Here is a 21,883-nt window from a genome sequence, read left to right as displayed (position 1 = left end):
CTTCGTCCTTCTGCCGATCGCTGGAACGCAGGTGAGCACGGGTGTTGATGAGCAGATGAGGGCTGGCTGGCGTAGGTGGAGAGCTAATGTTTTTAGCATAGCTCTGTGCGGTCCGGTTGCTAAGTTGCTAAGTTAGCTTCAATGGCGTCGTTAGCACAGCATTGTTAACCTTCGCTAGCTTGGAAAGCATTAACCGTGTATTTACATGTGCACGGTTTAATAGTATTGTTGATTTTCTATCTATCCTTCCAGTCAGGGGTTTATTTTTTTTGTTTCTATATGCAGTTAAAGCACGATGCTATCACGTTAGCTCGTAGCTAAAGCATTTCGCCGATGTATTGTCGTGGAGATAAAAGGCACTGAATGTCCATTTCGCGTTCTCGACTCTCATTTTCAAGAGGATATAGTATCCGAGGTGGTTTAAAATACAAATCCGTGATCCACAATAGAAAAAGGAGAGAGTGTGGAATCCAATGAGCCAGTTTGTACCTAAGTTACGGTCAGAGCGAAAAAAGATACGTCCATCACTGCCTCTCAAGTCCTTCACTGTAACGTTCCTCATCTACGAATCTTTCATCCTCGCTCAAATTAATGGGGTAATCGTCACTTTCTCGGTCCTAATCTCTCTCGCTCCATTGTAAACAATGGGGAATTGTGAGGAATACTAGCTCCTGTGACGTCACGCTACTTCCGGTACAGGCAAGGCTTTTTTTTATCAGCGAGTAAAAGTTGCGAACTTTATCGTCGATTTTCTCTACTAAATCCTTTCAGCAAAAATATGGCAATATCGCGAAATGATCAAGTATGACACACAGAATGGATCTGCTATTCCCGTTTAAATAAAAAAAAATCATTTCAGAAGGCCTTTAATAAAGACAAAATACAAATAAGGCAACAAGAGAAGTATCCTACACTTCTCTTTTGTAAAGTAAATCTGAACAGCCGATATGGGCATCTACATCTGCTATATGATTTGCCCGAGAAGCTGGGCAGGACATTTAAAAAAAAAAAAAAAAAAAAAGAAGTGTATAATGTTCATTGAAATAACAAAATAAATCATCAAAAACCGTGATAAAAGTGTGTGTTTAGCCGACTTTATGAGGTAGTAGGGTTGTACGGTATACTATTAATATAATACCGCGATACTAATGAATCATATACGGTACTATACCGCCTCTAAAAAGTACCGATCCGCCACAACACCACCCTCAAACCCCCCCCCCCCCCCCAACACCCCGTCACGTCATGACATTGCACAATCACAGAGTACTTACAAGCAGACACAGTGTGTAGACAGAAAAGGGAGAACGGACAAATTTTGGCTTAAAAACTAACGATAAAGGTGAAGCTATAACACTGAAACGCCCACATGAAGAGATGCTTTGAGACATGGCTAGCTAGCCAGTTGAGTGTTTTAACTACTTCTAAATCACTAATCCTTGTCTCCATGGTGACAAATAAAGTATGTTTCTTACTGCAGGACGAGGAATAGCTAAACATGCTTCACTACACACCGTAGCTCACCAGCGTCAAAATGTAAACAAACGCCATTGGTGGATCTACACCTAACATCCACTGTAATGATACCAAGTACAGGCGCGTATCTAGTTGATACTACTATGATTACGTCGATATTTTTTGGCATCACAACATCTTCTTTCATTTTTAAAAAATGTATATTATGTTTATAAACTCAGGAAATATGTCCCTGGACACATGAGGACTTTGAATATGACCATTGCACGATCCTGTAACGACTTGGTATCGGATTGATACCCAAATTCATGGTATCATCCAAAACCAATGTAAAGTATCAAACAATAGAAGAATAAGTGATTATTACATTTTAACAGAAGTATAGATAGAACATGTTAAAAGAGAAAGTAAGCAGATATTAACAGTAAATAAACAAGTGGATTAATAATAATTTTTCCACCACTTGCCCTCAATAATTTTGACAAAATAATAGCATGCAAAATGACACAATGTGTTACTGCATATGTCAGCAGCTAAATTAGGAGCCTTTGTTTGCTTACCTACTAATAAAAGACAAGTTGTCTTGTATGTTCACTATTTTATTTAAGAACAAACTTGCAATAAGAAACATATGTCTAATGTTTTTTTGTTAAAATAAAGCCAATAATGCAATTTTTTTGTGGTCCCCTTTATTTAGAAAAGTACCGAAAAGTATCGAAATAATTTTGGTACCGTTACCGGTACCAAAATATTGGTATCGGGACAACACTATGAGGTAGTATGGACCCTATCCTCCCGTTTTTTTTGGTTTTTTATGCGTCTAAAATTACACACATTCCTCTTATTCGTATTCTCCCAACCAGCCTGCGGACACACTCACTACATGTAAATGAGGCAACGGCATGAAAAGTCTGGAATTAAGGCATGCTCATTACTATAGAGGCAAAGTTTGCCACCTCGCCTTTTTGAAGTCATACTAACACTTGTGAATATCATTGAATTCCATAAAAAATGTAACACTTTAAATTCAAAAAGGCCATATCCATCAAGGAAGTTAATTTCACGTGTTCTTGTGACGCGATGGTGATGTAGTTGTCGGGATTTGTTGGTGATGAACCCCAAGATGCAGAGATTGCAGGCGTGTTGCAGGAAAAGATGATTTTAATAGGATATCTGGAGACAGGATAACAGGAACCAGGAAACAGGATACCAGGATAACATGAGACAGCAAACAACCCTCGAGCCCTGACTGGAGGGCGAGGCAGGCATAAATAGCAGCCGGCTGTTAGACACCGGGTGTGGCCAGGCTGAGGGAAAACAGCGCTCAGGGAGACAATCAGGAAATGGAACCAAAATAAGAGCGCTGACAGGAAACAAACACCAAACCCAGGAAACACAACCCAACATGAATGTGACAGATCGTCACAGTGGTGTGTTTATACACAGCTTCTCCCTGGCTGGATGTTAATAATAATCTGTAGATTAAACTTTGTTTCACTTGTTATTAAAACCACTCTGATGCTATTTGGATGTTTAGAGTTCTTCCATCCATCCATTTTCTACCGCTTTTCCCATTCGGGATCGCGGGGGAAGCTGGAGCCTATCTCAGCTGCATTCGAGCAGAAGGCGGGGTACACCCTGGACAAGTCGCCACCTCATCGCAGGGCCAACACAGATAGACAGACAACATTCACACTCACATTCACACACTAGGGCCAATTTAGTGTTGCCAATCAACCTATCCCCAGGTGCATGTCTTTGGAGGTGGGAGGAAGCCGGAGTACCCGGAGGGAAAACACGCAGTCACGGAAAGAACATGCAAACTCACAAATTATTAATTATATTAATTGTTTTAAGTAGATGGTTGATTTTACAGTAAAATCTTTACATTTACAAAATGCTACTGTAAAATAGTGTTTTTTAATTTCTTACAACATTTTACGGTAAATATAAAAACAGTACTACTGTTTTGTTTTTTGTTTTTAACGGGAAAAGCTGGCATCTGAGTTGCTAGAATTGTACTATTAAATTTACATTGGTTTTTACAACATCATACTTTGAATGGAAAAACAGTAAAAGTTCCTTTTTTATTCTGGCAACTTAGCTGCCAGTTTTTTTACAGTAAAAACCAAATGTATCGTTTTTCTATTTACAGTTATACACCGTTAAAAACAAGATTTTACAGTAAAAATATAGCAGCTCAGTCAACAGAATTTTAACGGAAAAAATGGTAGATTTTTTTACATTTACAGTCATATGCTGTAAAGAACACCATAAAATGTACTGTAATTTTTATTAACTTGATGGGTAGTTTGCTGTAAAATCATAAGTTAAAGTCAAGCAGATATTTAAGTATTTATTTTTATTTAGACAAAAGAATGTTTGGAAAGTATACTGTAATATTTGTTGCAATAATGGATACTATTAAAGTTTAAAAGGCATGCAATTTCAAGCAGTACCGGTACATATATATTTTTCTGTCAAAATGAAAACAATCCATTACATTTAGTGAGAAAATATGAAGTACGTTATTGACACATATCATTTCCAGGTGTTTGCGGGCCAGATAAAATGATGTCCCGGGCCAGATCTGGCCCCCGGGCCTTGAGTTTGACACTTGTGTATTAAATAGTCACATAGTTCAATGATCACGGTCACACCTAACTCATACGCACTCAATGGCCCAAGATGTCCAAACGTGGCAATTCGCTCGCAGTTGCCTTGCATTTTGATGTCATGGTGGCATCCTTCTTCAGCTGTTTTAATTCATGCATGCAGAAACAAAGCAATTTAATCATGAGCATTTTAAGTTTTTGGCACATGGTCTTTTTATCCTCATCTCAATCTATGTTTTCATTTGTCTAATTCAAACAGTCAGAATAGATATGATAGTTTAATGGAAGTTTATTTTGTCATTGTATTACGTGGGCTTTAGAGCTGCATCCAAGAGTCAAGTGCAATGTAATATTTCACCTTATTGGGGCGCGTAAGAACAATGTGAGTGTGAGAATAAGCGCAAGGACAGGTTTGACAGGGAAAGCCCAGAGTTAAAGGGGAACTGTACTTTTTGGGGAATGTTGTCTATTGTTCACAATCCCTATGAGAGAGAAGACAAAGTTGTTGTTTTTTTGCATTCTAATTTGTAATAATCGGCCGCTTCTAGGTGGCTAGCAATGCAGCCAATGGGATCAATCCATTCTGCCTCAACATCACTTTGAAAATGCTTCCAACAAACCGTCAACAATACTTCATTTAGGTTCCGTATCCTGTGCAATAACCAAGCTGTAGCGACATTGTTATGGAAAAAATGGAACACTGAGGAGCTCTTTTTTTAGCGTAGTTACACATCGCCTTGCGACGGCATGCTACGGCATTAAGCGATAGGTTACCAATCTGTACTGACTTTAAAACGTGAACAATCATATTACAGTATCTGTAAAGTCAGTGGCGGCCCGTGCGTTTCTCACCTAGGCCTTCAGTGATGTCCTACTTAGTCCGACTTCACCTCTCAAAATACTGTAATTTATGTCACCACACGGCTAGAGATACTATACAGAAACACACTTGCACACTACTGGTCATTGAAGCCCCTCAACAGTGTACAAAACGGTCTATTTTTCGGCGCATTTAACATTCAATAAACCCGCTTCAGCAATTAAAACATATCTTACTTGGTATTGTCAAAATTAAAAGAATTGTATAAAACAAATGAAACATGAAAAAATAAAAAAAATAAATTTTTAAACTCACAATTTGTAGCACCCATCTGACGCCGTATAAGCCAGTGGTACTGTCGTAGTCGGTTGATTCGTGTGAAAATGGCGGGCATTTCGCCATTTCGCCGCCGGTGTTGTGCCAAAATGTGATTGCCTACCAAAGATGTATTTCCTTCACGGGATCGTGCACCGCTCACTAAACCTGCATTGCTTGGCTTCGTCTGTCCACAGCGGATTACTAGGTGTGAGACAAACACTTTATCTTTGTGGTTATTGTACCGGTGAGTTTTCTGTGGCTTTCTATGGCTGTATGGTTCCGGTGCCACTTCCTGTTTTTCGCAACTTTCACAGCGTTAGGCCATACTTGCCAACCTTGAGACCTCCGATTCCGGTAGGTGGGGGGTGGGGCGTGGTCGGGGGTGGGGCGGGGGGCGTGGTTGGGGGGTGGTTAAGAGGGGAGGAGTATATTTACAGCTAGAATTCACCAACTCGAGTATTTCATATATATTTCATATATATGTATGAAATACTTGACTTTCAGTGAATTCTAACTATATATATATATATATATATATATATATATATATATATATATATATATATATATATATATATATATATATATATATATATATATATATATATATATATTTTTTTTTTATTTTTTTTATTTTTTTTATTATACATATAAATAAAAGAAATACTTGAATTTCAGTGTTCCGGAGGCTATCCAGTAGATGGCAGTATTGTCCTGTTTAAGAGTGTCACAACATTGCTGTTTACGGCAGACGAACTGCTTTACGGTAGACGAAAACGTGACTGCTGTTGTTGTGTGTTGTTACCGCGCTGGGAGGACGTTAATGAAACTGACTAACAATAAACCCACATAAGAAACCAAGAACTCACCCTCGATCATTCTACAGTTATAACGTGATTGGGCAGGCACGCTGTTTATATCGTGGGAAAGCGGACGTGAAAACAGACTGTCGCCGCTGTCCCCACTCAGGTCCGCATGGAGCTGGAGGGGGCGTGGCCTCCAGCTCCGGCTGAATTCCGGGAGATTTTCGGGAGAAAATTTCTTCCGGGAGGTTTTCGAGAGAGGCGCTGAATTCCGGGAGTCTCCCGGAAAATCCGGGAGGGTTGGCAAGTACGCGTTAGGCCATCTAGAAGGCCTTACTGGCAACAACTCATGATCTGATTGGCTATCGCAATTGTCTATCAACTCTATGTGTCCGTTCACTTACAGTGCAAAGAAGCCCGCATTGTTGATTCTGAAGGCTCCGGGCAGACTTTGTACAGCATGGCAACATAAGCTAGCTGAATTCTGATTGGATACAAACTCTAAACTAAAAACAACAGCATTGGAAGGAGCATAATATGACATGAAGAGAATATGAATAATTTTAGATATTTAGGGAAAGTAAATAAAAAATTACTTTTGTCTTTAATTATGATCATGATTTCCATCAGAGAAGGCCTTGCTGGCCGTGATGGCACACCACTGTGTAAAGTAATATCCCACATTTCATGTTCTGTTTGTACACAGCCTATGTACTGTAGTTGTAATAACAAGTATGGCGCGCTGCATGTATCATGATCATGGGTACTGCCGTTGTGTCCTTGGGCAAGACACTTCACCCTAGCTCCCAGTGCCACTCACACCGGTGTGTGAATGTGAATGCATGTTTGGTGGTGGTCGGAGGAGCCTTAAGCGCAAATTGGCAGCCATGCTTCCGTCAGTCTATCCTAGGGCAGCTGTGGCTACAAATGTAGCTTATCACTATCAATGTGTGAATGTGGAGTGAATAAATAATGGGTTCTCTCTTCTCTGTGAAGCGCTTTGAGTGTCTAGAAAAGCGATATATAAATCCAATCCATTATTATTATCATCAATACTATAGTGACTTACTCGATGGACAGTTGTCTGTTTAGTCAAGCTGGCCGGGGAGGTTTTTGTCATGTTGATTTTGGGTAGGCACACCATTTATGTCCAAGTTCTACATTTACAGCGCCAAACTCACTCTCGGCTTCCGTCTGCTCCAACGTTTCACACTCTCTTTGTGTTTGCTTTGATAACCAGCAGTTCATCCTCTGTAAATTCAGGTTCAAAAAGATGTTGTCAATCCTCAATTTGTCCAAAAAGTAGTTGTCGGTTACCAAGTCTGCCATGATCAGAACACATTTGTGTTTGTTTCCGAAAGTAGGAACACACGGTTTTGCCGGAAGTGCGTTGCTATGGAAACGAAAATGTATATGCTGAAACCAAAATGACCAAAACACGGTAAATATTGCACATATTAAAATATTGTTTTGAACATGTCTGTTACTATATTATATAAATATTTGCAGCGTGTACATAACAGGTTGATGGAGGGTTTTGAAGTTGTTCTATTGGGCTTTGAAGGCTCCAATGCTGTCTCTCATTCGTCACATTTTGCAAGCGTTTTTTGTCATCTTTAGAAGCTTAAAAAAAAAAAAGCTTGTGTTTTTGTCTCTCGTAATGATTGTGAACGATAGGCAAAATTACCCCAAAAAATGCAGTTCCACTTTAACTGTGGGATTTCCCTGTCAAACCTGTCCTTGCGCATATTCTCACACTCACATTGGGCCCCATTCAGCAACCATTCTTAAGAACAAATGTTGTTCTTAGGCCCACTTATGAAGTTTTTAAGGAGATTTTTGTATTCACCAATGTTTTCTTAGCTGGGATTTGTTCGTAGGTAAGAACAAAATCTACGAGTGCTCCAGAGCACTCTTAGGGTGGCCTATTCGTTCTTAAGTGTGACAAGTTCCCTTACTTCTATTGTCTATTGTTAAATTAATATCATAGATAGATAGATAGATATAGATAAGACAGACAGACAGACATATAGCAAAATTAGCAATATATAGACATTTCAAAATATGCGCGCACGCACAGACACACACACATACACAATTATGAATTACCGGGGCGTTGATTTAGTGATTGGTGACTCTTTAAAAGACTCAACTCACACAATGGCAATGCTTTTGCTGCTACTGCAAGATGCCGCAGATCGTGCCCTGTGGAGGGAGCGCATATTTCACGACCGAATAGACCTATTTGCCCGAAGGGACGAATATTTATTTGAACGCTTTAGGCTACAGAGAGCAGTCCCCTCTTTCTCAAACTTAACGTTTTGACATCATGTATTTCCCCTGCGGGATAATACACATTTCTCTTCTGTAATCCGTTTGTTTTCTCCATGTGTTTGATGTTTGGCTTTTCCGCCGGAATTGTGCCCTTATATGGGGAATTAAGGGCGTTTACCTATGCAAATTACGGAATTAAGGGTGTTTACATATGCATATTGGGGAAATAAGGGCGGGTTTATATGCAAATTGTGATAGACACGCACGCGCTAACCATTTGGCATTCAGCAACTTAAGAACAGAAGGTGGGAACAATTTGGTCGTTTAAGAACATGTCATGAATTTGAATGGACTCCTCTTAGGCAATCACTTAGGAAGAAAGATAAGAGAAAAACTTATTGCTGAATGGGGCCCATTGTTCTTACACGCCTCAAGTCCAGTATTATTGGTGGGGCAGCATTACTGCATTTGTGTTGCTATGGTAACTGCTGTGCAATGCTTGTACCAACATACACATGCTATTCTATACATCCACGTACGGGTAACGCAACGTCAACTGAAAGCTCAAGCAAACAGAGTTTATAAAAACAGAAGAAAATCTAAATGTCAGGAATAATATCATTTAACAAAACATTAATTAATAACAAACTTTGCAACACTTAACCCTTCCAACACTAAAACAGTATTTCTTTGGTCATCAGACTTTCCGTCAACTTCGTCTGAATGAGATTCTGCAGGATTACTCCAGAGAGGCTGCACTGATTGTCATGTAAGTATCTAATGTTTGAGTATATTTATACGACTTAATGCACATTGTTGATGTCGATCCTGGCAGCACCATGCCTGTGAGGAGGAGAGCGGTGTGCCCCAGAGTTCTCTACCTGGCATGGCTGGAAGTCCTGTCACGTGACTTGAAGCCTCCAGTCTTGTTGGTCAGAGGAAACCAGGAAAATGTCCTCACCTTCTACTGCCAGTAAAATATCTTTCTATGTCTCACCCAATCACAAATCATACCACAACAACTGCTACCTTTGAAGGAATATTGTAGTCAAATGTTTTCATGCCACCAATAATTAAAGGGGAACTGCACGTTTTTCTTTTTTTTTGCCTATCGTATGAAAGACATGACAACGGATGTTTTTTTTATTTTATTGCATTTTAAATAAATTTGATAAAAAGCACGCTTAAAATAGAGCCTATGGGAGCTGTTCAATTCTGATTATAGAGTGCCTAAAAAACATCCTAACACCTCCATCAGGGTTTTATATACATGATGTAAGTATATTTGTTATGTAGTAACAAGCACATTTATAATAACATTTAATATTTACGTATTTTGATCATTTTAAGCATAGGCGGCTCATTATTATTATGTTTTTCTTCATCACTGATTTCTGCTCACTGCAGACTTTATGAGAGCCAACGAACATAATAAAACATCACTTACTGTGCAAGGTCTGCTGCCATTAGTATGCCGACTGCTGGGATGTTCATATATTCTCATTCAGATGAAGAATGACCCATAATCCTCGTAGAAACGGGGTGGGAGGGCACAGGGTAACAAGCACTTTTCGTGTCGTTCCCGCCAGTTCCAGGTCCTAAATGGCGGTCAAAGTGTACCAACTTGTGGGATTACATCCTCAGCCATCTACTTTCCATGTGAGAGGCATGATTTATGATCTACAATATACTTTCAGGGAGCAAGGATGTGGGCGGAATAGTGGAGCTCCCGTTGGCTCTGGTGTAAACTGACTTTTACGTTGATTTAATATTTAGAATGCATTTTAAAACCCATCCATCCGTCTTCATGTCTTTCATAATGATTGTGAATGATAGGCAACATTTAATAGATTTTCCCCTCATATTTCTGCATGATGATTATATTATGCCTCAGGATACAACAGATAATCTCTATTACTAAAAGTGTATAAGTTATGACTAATAACTGTCACTGTTGTTTTGAAATACTGTAATTAAATTTACATTCAGATTACTCACAGTTTGATTGTTTTTGTTCGAAATTACTTTTCCAGATGACACAACGCATATTGTAACATAGCTCGTATTCAACACAGCGCTCACACTCTCTCAATTTACCACACTTGTGTCGTGGAAAGGTTTTTTTTTCAAGCATTCACCAATAAGACTTCAGAACAAAGCTGGACTATAATTTAAAACAACTCCTTAACCGGTAAACGTCTGAAAAGACTAATTAGTACTTCCAACAGTATTGTAATATTCGGGCTATAAAACCCGTGGCAAGCCGCCACCGTATTAATTGAACAGAAAACAGAGAGATGTCACAAAAGTTCAGTAAAATTCCCTAAACGATCTGAGTTATGAGAACAAACATCAGTGTACTTGAACAGGCCATGCTTCCCAGTGTAGAGAGTACAATTGTTAGAAACCAACTACGATGGACAGGGCATGTCGTACGGATGAATGACAAAACAGATGTTGTACTGTCAGCTAAATGAAGGGAAAAGAAATGTTGGTGTGCAGAGAAAACGTTACAAGGATTGCTTAAAAAAAATAGATACTACATACTGGGAAGACCTAGCAAAAGACAGAATAACATGGAGAGTGCAGTCAGTGAAGAAGTGACAAAGTATGAGGAGTAAAGAACATCTATGATACTTGCAAAAAGGAGGAGGAGACTGGAAAGAAGAGTCAAGCCAAAATGTATACTACCACCTGGTCAGATCTGTCCGATATGCGGCAGAAACTTCAAAGCTCGTATTGGCTTGTACAGTCACGACAGAGCACCTTATTCTTAAGGACGATGGATGGACCCCTATCTTCTAACAAGAAGAGCCAGCAAGCAAGTAAGCTTGCTCACAATGTGATTGGTGCCAGGAATTAAGGTTACTGTTGTGTCTTTATTCACAAAACTTTTTTTTAAATATTGAATTTATGTACCGTATTTTCCGGACCATAGGGCGCACTGGATTATAAGGCGCACTGCCGATGAATGGTCTGTTTTCGATCTTTTTTTATATATAAGGCGCATCGGATTATACATTATTATATATTATTAAAGGAGTCATATTATTTTATTTTTTTTCTAAATGTAAAACACTTCCTTGCGGTCTACATTACATGTAATGGTGGTTCTTTGGTCAAAATGTTGCATAGATTATGTTTTACAGATCATCTTTAAGCCGCTTTCTGACAGTCGCTTCAGGATGCTCCGTTTTGTGGGCGGTCTTATTTACGTGGCTCACCTTCGACAGCGTCTTCTCTCCGTCATCTTTGTTGTAGCGGTGTGGCGTGCAAGGACGAGAGTGGAAGAAGTCTCAAAAGATGGAGCTAACTGTTTTAATGACCTTCACACTTTACTTAAATCAATAACGGAGCAGCATCTCCTCATCCGCCGGAAATGTGTCCCGTGAAAAACCGTCCCACCGGAACTCTCTAATAAGTTCCTTTGGTGAATAATGTAAACTCACCAGACCGGTATGTTTTAGCGCTTTCATGGCATATATAAGTAAGAACTTTACACTACTTTATATTAGAAATGGCAACAGCGGAGGATGAATGTCCCATAACAAGAAGATAGAGAAAAATAAGAAGCTTATCGACTAAGGTGTCACCACGGACTACAAAGGCGGATGCGCACAATTTTTCTGGATTTATGCAGATGCCAAATACAGATCAGCAGGTACCAGAGGGTAAGAAAAGTTGCTTTTGCATAATATCGCGAAACAAAACGCCAGATAATATGTCTTACCTTATAAACACACCATAATAATACTCGTATGTTGAAGCACAGTACAATCCATCAAGCGGTGCGGCTTCAGAGCTTACCAAAGTCGTACTAATAATTTTGATAGATTTTTCAGCGCCATGTGTTCTATATTTTCATGGGAACATATACAATGTTGGTGTTTACTTGAGTCATTTTGTAGTCTACAGGTATATTTTGTGTGTGACTGCCCTTATATTGCAGTCTACACATATCTCTTATGTTTGACTGGCATCTACACACTTATCATTACACCATGTACCAAATAAAATAGCTTCAAGGTTGGTAAGCAAAACCAGAATTATTCCGTACATTAGGTGCACCTGGTTATAAGGCGCACTGTCGAGTTTTGAGGAAAAAAATTTTTTTTAAGTGTGCCTTACGGTAATACGGTAACTAAATTTTTTTGCGTTTGAATTTTGTGAACTGAATTTTTCGACATCAAATTATGCTGACATTGAAAAAACATTCAGTGTTTTAAAATTCAGTGCATAAAAATTCAGTGTATAAAAATTCAGTGTACAAAAATTAATCCATCCATCCATGTTCTACCGCTTATTCCCTTCGGGGTCGCGGGGGGCGCTGGAGCCTATATCAGCTACAATCGGGTGGAAGGCGGGGTACACCCTGGACAAGTCGCCACCTCATCGCAGGGCCAAACTAACTGTTTAAAAATCAAATGTATAAAAATTCAGTCAAAAAAAAATTCAGTGCTGAAAAATGTTGTATTTTTGTTCTACTTCTTGCAGACCAGGTACGAACAGAGTCGGCGGGGCTTGTTTACAGAGCAAACAAGCCTGATAGTGATTGTCAAAAGGAGGCAGATTTCTACAATAACTGCAGAACAGTGATATTATATTGAATATGTGGATGTTTTTTACCCTTGGCGTTTATGTTTTGCCGTGTTTGTTGCATCTTTGTTGCTCTTGCTGGGTTTTTAAAAGATGTCGATCAAGGAGGTCGTCTGCAGTATTCTCAATATTTAGTGTTTTATTGTCCATAGTTCAATCAATCAAAGTTTACTTAAGCAGCCCTTAATCACAAATGTTTCAAAAGGTTCCACAAGCCACAACTCACAGCTCAGATCCCACATCAGGGCAAGAACAAACTCAACCCAATGGGAACATCGAGAAACCTTGGAATGGACCGCAGATGGGTAACCAGTGCAATAGATGCTGAGTGGATACAGTTAATAACGTCAGAGTCCAGTCCATAGTGGGGCCAGCAGGGGATCCTCTTGCATGTAGACCTCACTCCTACCCACTTCTCCAAAATGGGCTGGCTCAAAGTGGAGGACAGAGTAAAACAATTTGCACTGAGCCTAGTCTATAAAATTCGCTACACCTCCCTGATACCGAAGTACATGTCAAACTACTTCCTTAACGTAAATGACCGCCATAACCACAACACCAGGGGGAGCTCCACAAACCATGTTAAACCCAGATTCCGATCTAACAAAGGTCTTAACTCATTCTCCTTCTACGCCACATCAATATGGAATGCACTCCCAACAGGTGTAAAAGAAAGTGCATCTCTACCCTCCTTCAAAACCGCACTAAAAGAACACCTCCAGGCAACTCCAACCCTAGACTAACACCCTCCCCCCACCACATCCCACCTCCCCGGATTGTAAATAATCAAATGTAAATAATCAAATGTATATACTTGTTCTTATGCTTTCTGAGCTCACTATGTTTACTGCTCGCTGTACATATCCTACCAAGTCAGACCTACTCTGTTTCAATGTCCATTTCTCAGATGATATAATTGTTGATGACTGAAGTGCTGAAATCAACCAAACCTAACCCTCCCCCCGAACCCCCTCCACATCCTACCCCTGGGTGTAAATAATGTAAATAATTCAATGTATATACTCTGATGATTAACTTGTGTGATGACTGTTATGCTGATAGTATATATTTATACCATGAATTGATTAACGTGGACCCCGACTTAAACAAGTTGAAAAACGTATTCGGTGTTACCATTTAGTGGTCAATTGTACGGAATATGTACTGTACTGTGCAATCTACTAATAAAAGTCTCAATCAATCAATGGGGCGCAGAGACGTCTCCAACTGATGCACAAGGAGTGTTCACCCCGGGTCCCGACTTCATGTGAAAGTCCAGTCCATTGGGAGACCAGCAGGGGATAATCTTGAATGGAAACAAGTCAGCAGCGCAGAGACGTCACCGACTGATGCAAAGAAGAGTGGTCCATCCTGGGCCCCAACTGTGAATCTGATCCGTGGTCACCTAATAACCTCTTTACGCAGGAGAGAGGGGGAGAGCAGCAAAGAGAGACAGCAGATCAACTGGTCTAAAAATCTGCGGTGCCCTCCAAGGTTTCTCATTGTATCCCAATGGGTTGAGTTTTTTCTTGCCCTGATGTGGAATCTGAGCCGAGGGTGTTGTTGTGGCTTGTGCAGTCTTTGAGACACTCATGGTTTAGGGCAGGGGTGTCCAAACTTTTTCCACTGAGGGCCGCACACGGAAAAATTAAAGCATGTGGGGGCCATTTTGATATTTTTCATTTTCAAACCATAACAAAATATATGCATTTTTTATTTATTTAACATTTAGGGGTCCCGGGGACCATAAAGGGTCTCAGTCATTAAAATGTTAAAAATAAGTCAGATTTTATTATTTTTGAATTATTTAACGCTTACAGTAAATCTCTATATCAACTTCAAGTTGATATAAAGTAATACAAATAAAAAAAAAATGTTTTATGGCTTTTCTGTCAAAAACAACTTAGTTTTTTTTTTATAGTAAAACTGAAATATGCAGTATTTAGTAATTAGAGCCCTAAAAGATCAATAATGCAGGACACCATTGATTTTAATTCTTTCATATTTTTGAGTAATCACAGTGAAAAGATAAATAAAAAATCACTAAATATATTTGGGATCCAAAAGGTGCCCCACTCATAAAGTGATACATTTTTATTAGGTTTTTCTTTTACTTTCAAACACTTAAGTTACGAGATCAACTTCAGATATATCTGTCGATTTTATGCTGGAACTATTATTTTGTTTTATGCGCTTTTGTCAAAGAAAACTTTGATGTTTTTATATGGCTACTACACAATATATGCAATATTTACCACATAAAACATTTTAAAGTGAAATATTTGAAGTAATTGGAGCCCTGAAAATAATTCATTATAACATGGATTTTTTTGTCATTATTATTATTTTTTGAGCAATGGCAAAAAAAGAAAAATGAAGACAAAAGAAAAAAAAACAGCCTGCATGGCAGCTTTTGTGTCAACATTGCAACTTTTTCTCGTTAGATTTCACCTCATTCCACTTTTTTTAATGTTCTTTTTTATTTTTACAATAGTATTTCCAGAATGTGTGGCGGGCCGGTAAACAATTAGCTGCAGACGGCAAATGGCCCCCGGGCCGCACTTTGGACACCCCTGATTTAGGGCTATATAAATAAACTTTGATTGATTGATTGATTGAACACTGAATTGTTTTACACTGAGTTTTTATACACTAATTTTTTATACACTGATTTATTATAAACTGATTTTCTTACACTGAATTTGTGTAACCTATTTTTATGGGCATGCCTCTTAATGATGTTAAGTTCCTGTTATAGGCTGTTTTGCAGTGTATGCTTGGAGCTCTTGTTTTGAAGGCGCCTAGAGCGGAAGTGATGTCAGGTGTGGTGAAGCGGAGGTTTTGAGAAGAAGAAAAATAAAGTGGTCCTCGTGTGAACTGGAGCCTCCGTGTTTGTTATTTTGTAGTTTGATACAGTCTAGGCGATATTTATAAACCCTCGGTTGCATTGGTGGCAGCGGTGGGATTTTCGGTCCCGCAAAAGAAAGACGTTTATTAATGCAAAGTTCTGAGAGTCAGTTAGCTTCATAGTTAGCCGCAGTTAGCAACGGCGGAGTGTCGTCTTGGCAGGAAGCAAGAAGACTTATTTCATATTGCTGCTGCAATGTGGAATAAAAGCGAGGACCCGCTGGACTATAGCTACAGAGAGCAACGTGGAGACAGATCGTTCGCCAGCAATGTGAAAATTGAGCTCCCGCAGCCATTTTCCGTTGAGGAAAAACAAAGTTTCCCCTGCTGGGCCAGGCAATATGAAGTAGCAGTGAAGGCGCTTGTTGGAGGCACGGGCAGTAGCTTTGATTATGAACTGGTGAGGATTTTACCCACGCGGCTGACAAAGGCTGCTTTTCGTCTCTGGGATAGCTTGCCAGCTGCTGTTCAGGTGGACTACGAGCAGGTGAAAGAGAAACTGCAGGAGGCTTTCGGACAAAAACGTTTCCTAGACTGTTTCAGAGCAAATATCTCTGCCCGCCTACGTGCTCCCGGAGAGAGTCTGGAAGTATACGCAGCAGACATAAGCAAGCTAGTTCAGGAAGCATTCCCAGGCTACGGTGATATAGCCCAGAAAGAGGAGAAATTTCGCAGATTTTTGGCTGGACTCGACCCAGCTCTGAGAGCTAAATGTCATGAGCAGGGAGCGACTGATTTGGAGGAGGCCCTGATCATCGCTGGCCGGTGTGAGATGGCCAGAGAGGCCCTAAAGATGGACTATGTCAGCACACAGGTACGCCCACCTCCCACTGAAAGCGGTACAGCGGCCATGGTGCACTCCATATCTGGTGATGGCGGTGGGTTGTATAGGACTATGGACAGACTTACGGCAGATATGAGGGAAATGAGGATGGAAATGAAACGAATGGCAGAGGAAAACACCCGACTGCGATCCAGCCACTGGAAAGATGAACGGCGAGCACCTCATCCAGTACGTGGAAGTCAGTGTCAATGTACTTGTGGGGAGCTAGGCTGTCCGTCTCGACCATGGGGTCAACAGAGAGGGCGTTCACCTGACGGTGGCTATGAACAGAGAGGGCGTTCACCTGACCGTGGCTGGCGCGAGCGGCGCACAGAAGGAGGGCCGAGGGAGAAACAGGACTATTGGGGTCCCTACAACAACCGAGCCAACTCCCCAAGTTGGCGGGGTCCAAGACCTGCTAGAAGCCCCTCTAATGAGGAAACACAGAGACGGCGAGGTGTGCATTTTCTCTCCCCCAGGAGGGAAGAAGCAACAAACCAGTCGGGAAAAGAGATGTAGCTGATGTTGCAGCCCAAACGTCAGCTACAGAACCTATGGGCCCTATGGAGGGAGGGATGTTTATCCCCTCCATGAGCAATGCAATGACACCGGACAAGACAGAACAGCGAACCTCATATGTGAGGGGAAGCATTGAAGGGACTGAAATTAACATATTGATCGATTCAGGAGCAACCGAGTCGTTCATCAGTGACAACTTCCGCAGGTCTGTTCCAGCCCTGCACAAGCGACCCTTAACGGCGGATTTTATTGCTGCACGGGCAGTGAATGGACAGTTGCTCGACACACTGGGCACTATAACAGTGACTATGCGTCTGGAGAAGACCTCCCGACAGCAGGTTTTCCATGTTATTAGGGGGTCCACACAAACAGCGCTACTGGGCTTGGACTTTCTTGTCGCAAATCATGCCCTTCTGGATTATGCCCGTGGCAAACTACACCTATGGGACACTGCACTTCCACTCCTGAGTGGAAAAGACCTGATTCCGGAGTGTTGTAATGTTTCCATCGCCACTGTTGTGACACTGCCCCCCCTCAGTGAGATGCTGGTGCCTGTGAGTGTGTCCCCACCTGGGCCCGTTGATCAACTTCCTGACTTTGTGGGTTACTTATCACCCAACCTGAAAGGCAAAAGTGAGTGTGTCATAGCTCACACAGTGACATCTGTAAAGGACGGGGTTACCACAGCCCGTGTGTTGAACCCTACAGATCAGGACATTATACTGAGAGAAGGCGTGCACCTGGGGGAGTTTTTCTCCGTGGATGAGGCGGAGATCGTGACACTTCCTCAGCGTCCAACCGAGACTGTCTCTACCATTTCATCCAGTGAGGTGCCTGTTGTGTCACTGGAGGAGTCTTCTGCTTGTCCGCAACAGAAAGCACAACTGGCTGCACTGCTGGCCGAGCATCAGGGGATTTTCAACCCGTCAAAAGGGGGGACTGGCAGATGCACCCTTATCCAACATCACATCAAGACCGGTGATCATCCTCCTTTGCGGCAGCGCGCCTACCGGACTTCATCAGAAAAGAGAGAGGAAATAGACAGGCAGGTGACTGCCCTGCTGGCGGACGGGGTGATTGAGGAAAGCTGCAGCCCATGGGCCTCGCCTGTGGTCCTTGTCAAGAAGAAGAATGGTGAGTGGAGATTCTGCATTGACTATCGTCGTCTGAACAGTGTAACCGTGAAAGATTCTCATCCGCTCCCCAGGGTGGATGAGACCCTGGATGCACTGGCGGGCTCCCTTTGGTTCAGCACATTGGATTTCACTAACGGATATTGGCAGGTCGAGGTCGCTGAGGGAGACAGGGAGAAAACTGCCTTCACCACGGGCCGGGGCCTCTACCAGTGGCGGTCTATGCCGATGGGCCTTACTAACTCACCTGCAACATTTCAGCGCATGATGGAGCTGGTGCTCAGAGGGCTCCCATGGCAAGTGTGTATGGTGTACCTTGACGACGTGTTAATATATAGTCCCACCTTTGAGGCCCATCTCACCAGTTTGCGTGAAGTTTTCTCCAGGATCCATGCAGCTGGCCTCAGGCTGAATCATAAGAAATGTCATCTGGCTCGAGATCATGTAGTGTTCCTGGGACATGTTGTTTCTCGCCACGGCTTACAGCCCGACCCTCGAAACACAGACAAAGTCAGAACCTGGCCCACACCACAGAACCCAACCGAAGTGAGAGCCTTTGTGGGCCTTTGCTCTTACTACAGACGCTTTGTTAAAAACTTTGCCCAATGTGCAGCCCCTCTGCACCGCCTCACCTGCAAGGACACACCTTTTAAATGGACAAGTGAGTGTGACACAGCCTTTGAGTACCTGAAGGGGGTGCTTTCATCTGCTCCAGTTGTCACCATGCCTGATTTTAACATCCCTTTTAAAGTGTACACAGATGCCTCTTTGGAAGCAGTGGGGGCGGTGTTGGCTCAGGACCAGGACGGACTGGAGCGTGTGGTGTCATACGCTAGCCAAGCACTCAGTTCCCCAGAAAAACGCTGGTCTACATTTGACAGAGAGCTGTGGGCCGTAGTGTGGGCTACACGGCAATTCAGACATTACATAGGGTCAGCTGCCTTTACCATCATAACTGATCACAAGCCTCTGCTGGGCCTGCGTGGCATGTCCATTGACAAGGATCCCACGGGACGCCGAGCAAGATGGATACTGGAACTGGACCCTTATAACTGGAGTATGCAGCACAAGGACGGCAAACGGCATACTAACGCTGATGCACTTTCACGGCGTCCTCAAGACCCTGAGCCTAGTGTGGTAAACACAGGTGAGACAACCACACAAGTGAATGTTATAAGCTCAGATATAGAGCCCAGCGTTCCCCAACCAGTCACTCAACTGCTACAAACAACCACGGGAAACCCACCGACCTCTGACCTCCATACAGGGGAGCGGCGTGTGGAAAAGAACAGTGGGGTGCAGGACTTGTCATTCAAATATGTACTGTCACATGACGGAACGGAAATGAGGGGGCTACAACGGGCCGACCCAGATATTAATCGGGTGTTGGACTGGATGGAGAGAAGTGGCTCCCGGCCATCTAAGGGGCAGATGAGAGGTAGCTCTAGGTGGCTTCGAAAATTATGGACTGAATATCCCCGCCTCGCTGTTGTTAATGGACTACTTTGCAGGACGGTGAACTCTCCCCTCACCGGAGATGCTCTGTGTCAGGTTGTTATGCCCTCCTCACTTATCGCTGATGTGTTGCAGCATCTACATGGGGGCTCTACATCGGCACATTTTTCCGTGGAAAGAGTGTGGGAACGTGCAAGGGAAACTTGCTACTGGCCGTTCATGTTCAAAGATATTCAGCGGTGGTGTGAACAGTGCATCCCCTGTCAAACCCGCAAGGCCCCGGTGCCTAAGCATCGGGCACCGATGGGGGGCGTCCATGTAACTCGGCCACTCCAGAGAGTGGCAACGGACATTCTGGAACTGCCAGTGACTTCTAAAGGAAATAGATATGTGTTAGTAGTGGAAGACTACTTTACCAAATTTGTGAATTTGTATGCTCTCTCTAACCAAACAGCACAGTCGGTAGCACAGTGTTTGTTCGATGACTATGTGATGGTGCATGGTGTTCCTGAAGTGATTCATAGTGATCAGGGGCGGCAGTTTGAAGCTGAGATTGTTCAAAGAATGTGTCAGCTCCTGGGAATTAAAAAGACACGCACTACACCTTATAATCCCAAATCGGACGGAATGGTTGAACGCTTTAACCGCACGCTGATCGACCAGCTTGCCAAATCGCTGCTTGCCTGCGGTGGTGAGTGGGATGATTATCTGAAACAGGTGGCTTTCGCCTATAACACATCTGTGCATGCCTGCACCAACTACAGTCCGTACTATCTACTTCACGGACGGGAGGCTCGTGTTCCAGTGGATGTGTTGGTGCCGTCTCATTTGGTGCGCTCTGACTTGCCTTTTTCTCTTGCTGATTTTGTGGCCTCTTTAGCAGAGAGGCTGGAGACTGCTTTCGCTGGTGCCAGGCAAGGTGGCGCCAACGCTCACGAGAAGCAAAAGCTGTACTATGATGGAGCTGTGCGTCACCGGCCGTATGCAGTAGGGAATCTGGTATGGCTACGTAATCCGACAGAGGACAGGATGAAACTTGCTCCCCACTGGAGGGGGCCCTACAGGGTCCTGTCTGTGTTGGACTCTCAAGGGGAACCTGGACTCACCTATCATATTGGCAACCCTTTGGAATTTGATGGACGGGGGCAGGTCGTTCATTATGATAGACTGAAACCATACACACTACCGATGGCTGCTGGTTTTTCAAATGGCATGCCTACTTCTCCTAGTCAGGCTCCCTCATTGCTGGACGAGGGGTCGCCAGAGGGGGGTGCTGGGGCTGACGAGCCGCTGACCTCTGGTGACACAGGGACTGTTCAGATTACAGGCATCAGAGAGCCACTACAGACTGTTTCTCGTTCTGGGAGGAATGTGAGACAACCAGTTCGTTTCAAGGACTTTGTCACTTTTGGTTAGCTGTTTAGAAATAGAAAGAAAATCAAACAAAAATTGGGCTTTCGGTTGGAGGTTGTCAAGGTAACTTGATATGTTCTTACTGTGATGGCAAATGTTTCATATGTGTATAGTATGTCGGGATGCTATGGTGTATCAGAATTTTCTGGTGTACGTGGGAATAGTGTGGCATGCGTGACTGTGCAGTTGTGTGTGGGTTAACTCCTGTGTTTTGACTGCCTGTGTTGTTTTTGCAGTTATTCTGTTATGATGTTGAAACGAGGACGTTTCTTTTTGTAGGAGGGGAGGTATGTAACCTATTTTTATGGGCATGCCTCTTAATGATGTTAAGTTCCTGTTATAGGCTGTTTTGCAGTGTATGCTTGGAGCTCTTGTTTTGAAGGCGCCTAGAGCGGAAGTGATGTCAGGTGTGGTGAAGCGGAGGTTTTGAGAAGAAGAAAAATAAAGTGGTCCTCGTGTGAACTGGAGCCTCCGTGTTTGTTATTTTGTAGTTTGATACAGTCTAGGCGATATTTATAAACCCTCGGTTGCATTTGTATACACTGAAATTTAAAACACTGAATTGCTATGCAATTAATTTTAAAACACTGATTTTTTTTTATTAAATAGAAAAAAAGAAAAGAAAAATTTAGTTCACAAAATTCAAACGCCAAAAATCTAGTTGCATAAATTCCGTGTCAAAAATAAGCTTTCGTAATAAAGACACAAATGAACTTCCGTACCACGCCCTG

The 21,883-nt window shown here is 42.3% G+C and overlaps 1 protein-coding gene across 1 annotated transcript in view; it reads left to right on the top strand.

Annotated features, from left to right (window-relative positions):
• slc12a3 (solute carrier family 12 member 3) overlaps window positions 1–10,195 on the top strand; it is a 111,434-nt gene extending 101,239 nt beyond the window's left edge. The window contains exons 25-26 of the mRNA XM_062022432.1: window positions 9,008–9,075; window positions 9,142–10,195. Coding sequence (XP_061878416.1) covers window positions 9,008–9,075; window positions 9,142–9,283 — 210 coding nt within the window. The 3' untranslated portion in view covers window positions 9,284–10,195. The remainder of the gene's footprint in view (window positions 1–9,007; window positions 9,076–9,141) is intronic.
• The last annotated feature ends 11,688 nt before the right edge of the window (window positions 10,196–21,883 follow it).

This window comes from Entelurus aequoreus, linkage group LG16 (genome assembly GCF_033978785.1).
Source record: "Entelurus aequoreus isolate RoL-2023_Sb linkage group LG16, RoL_Eaeq_v1.1, whole genome shotgun sequence".
NCBI classification, from domain to species: domain Eukaryota; kingdom Metazoa; phylum Chordata; class Actinopteri; order Syngnathiformes; family Syngnathidae; genus Entelurus; species Entelurus aequoreus.
The sequence above is the reverse complement of the archived record's forward strand: the minus strand, read 5'-3'. Positions and strand labels throughout refer to the sequence as shown.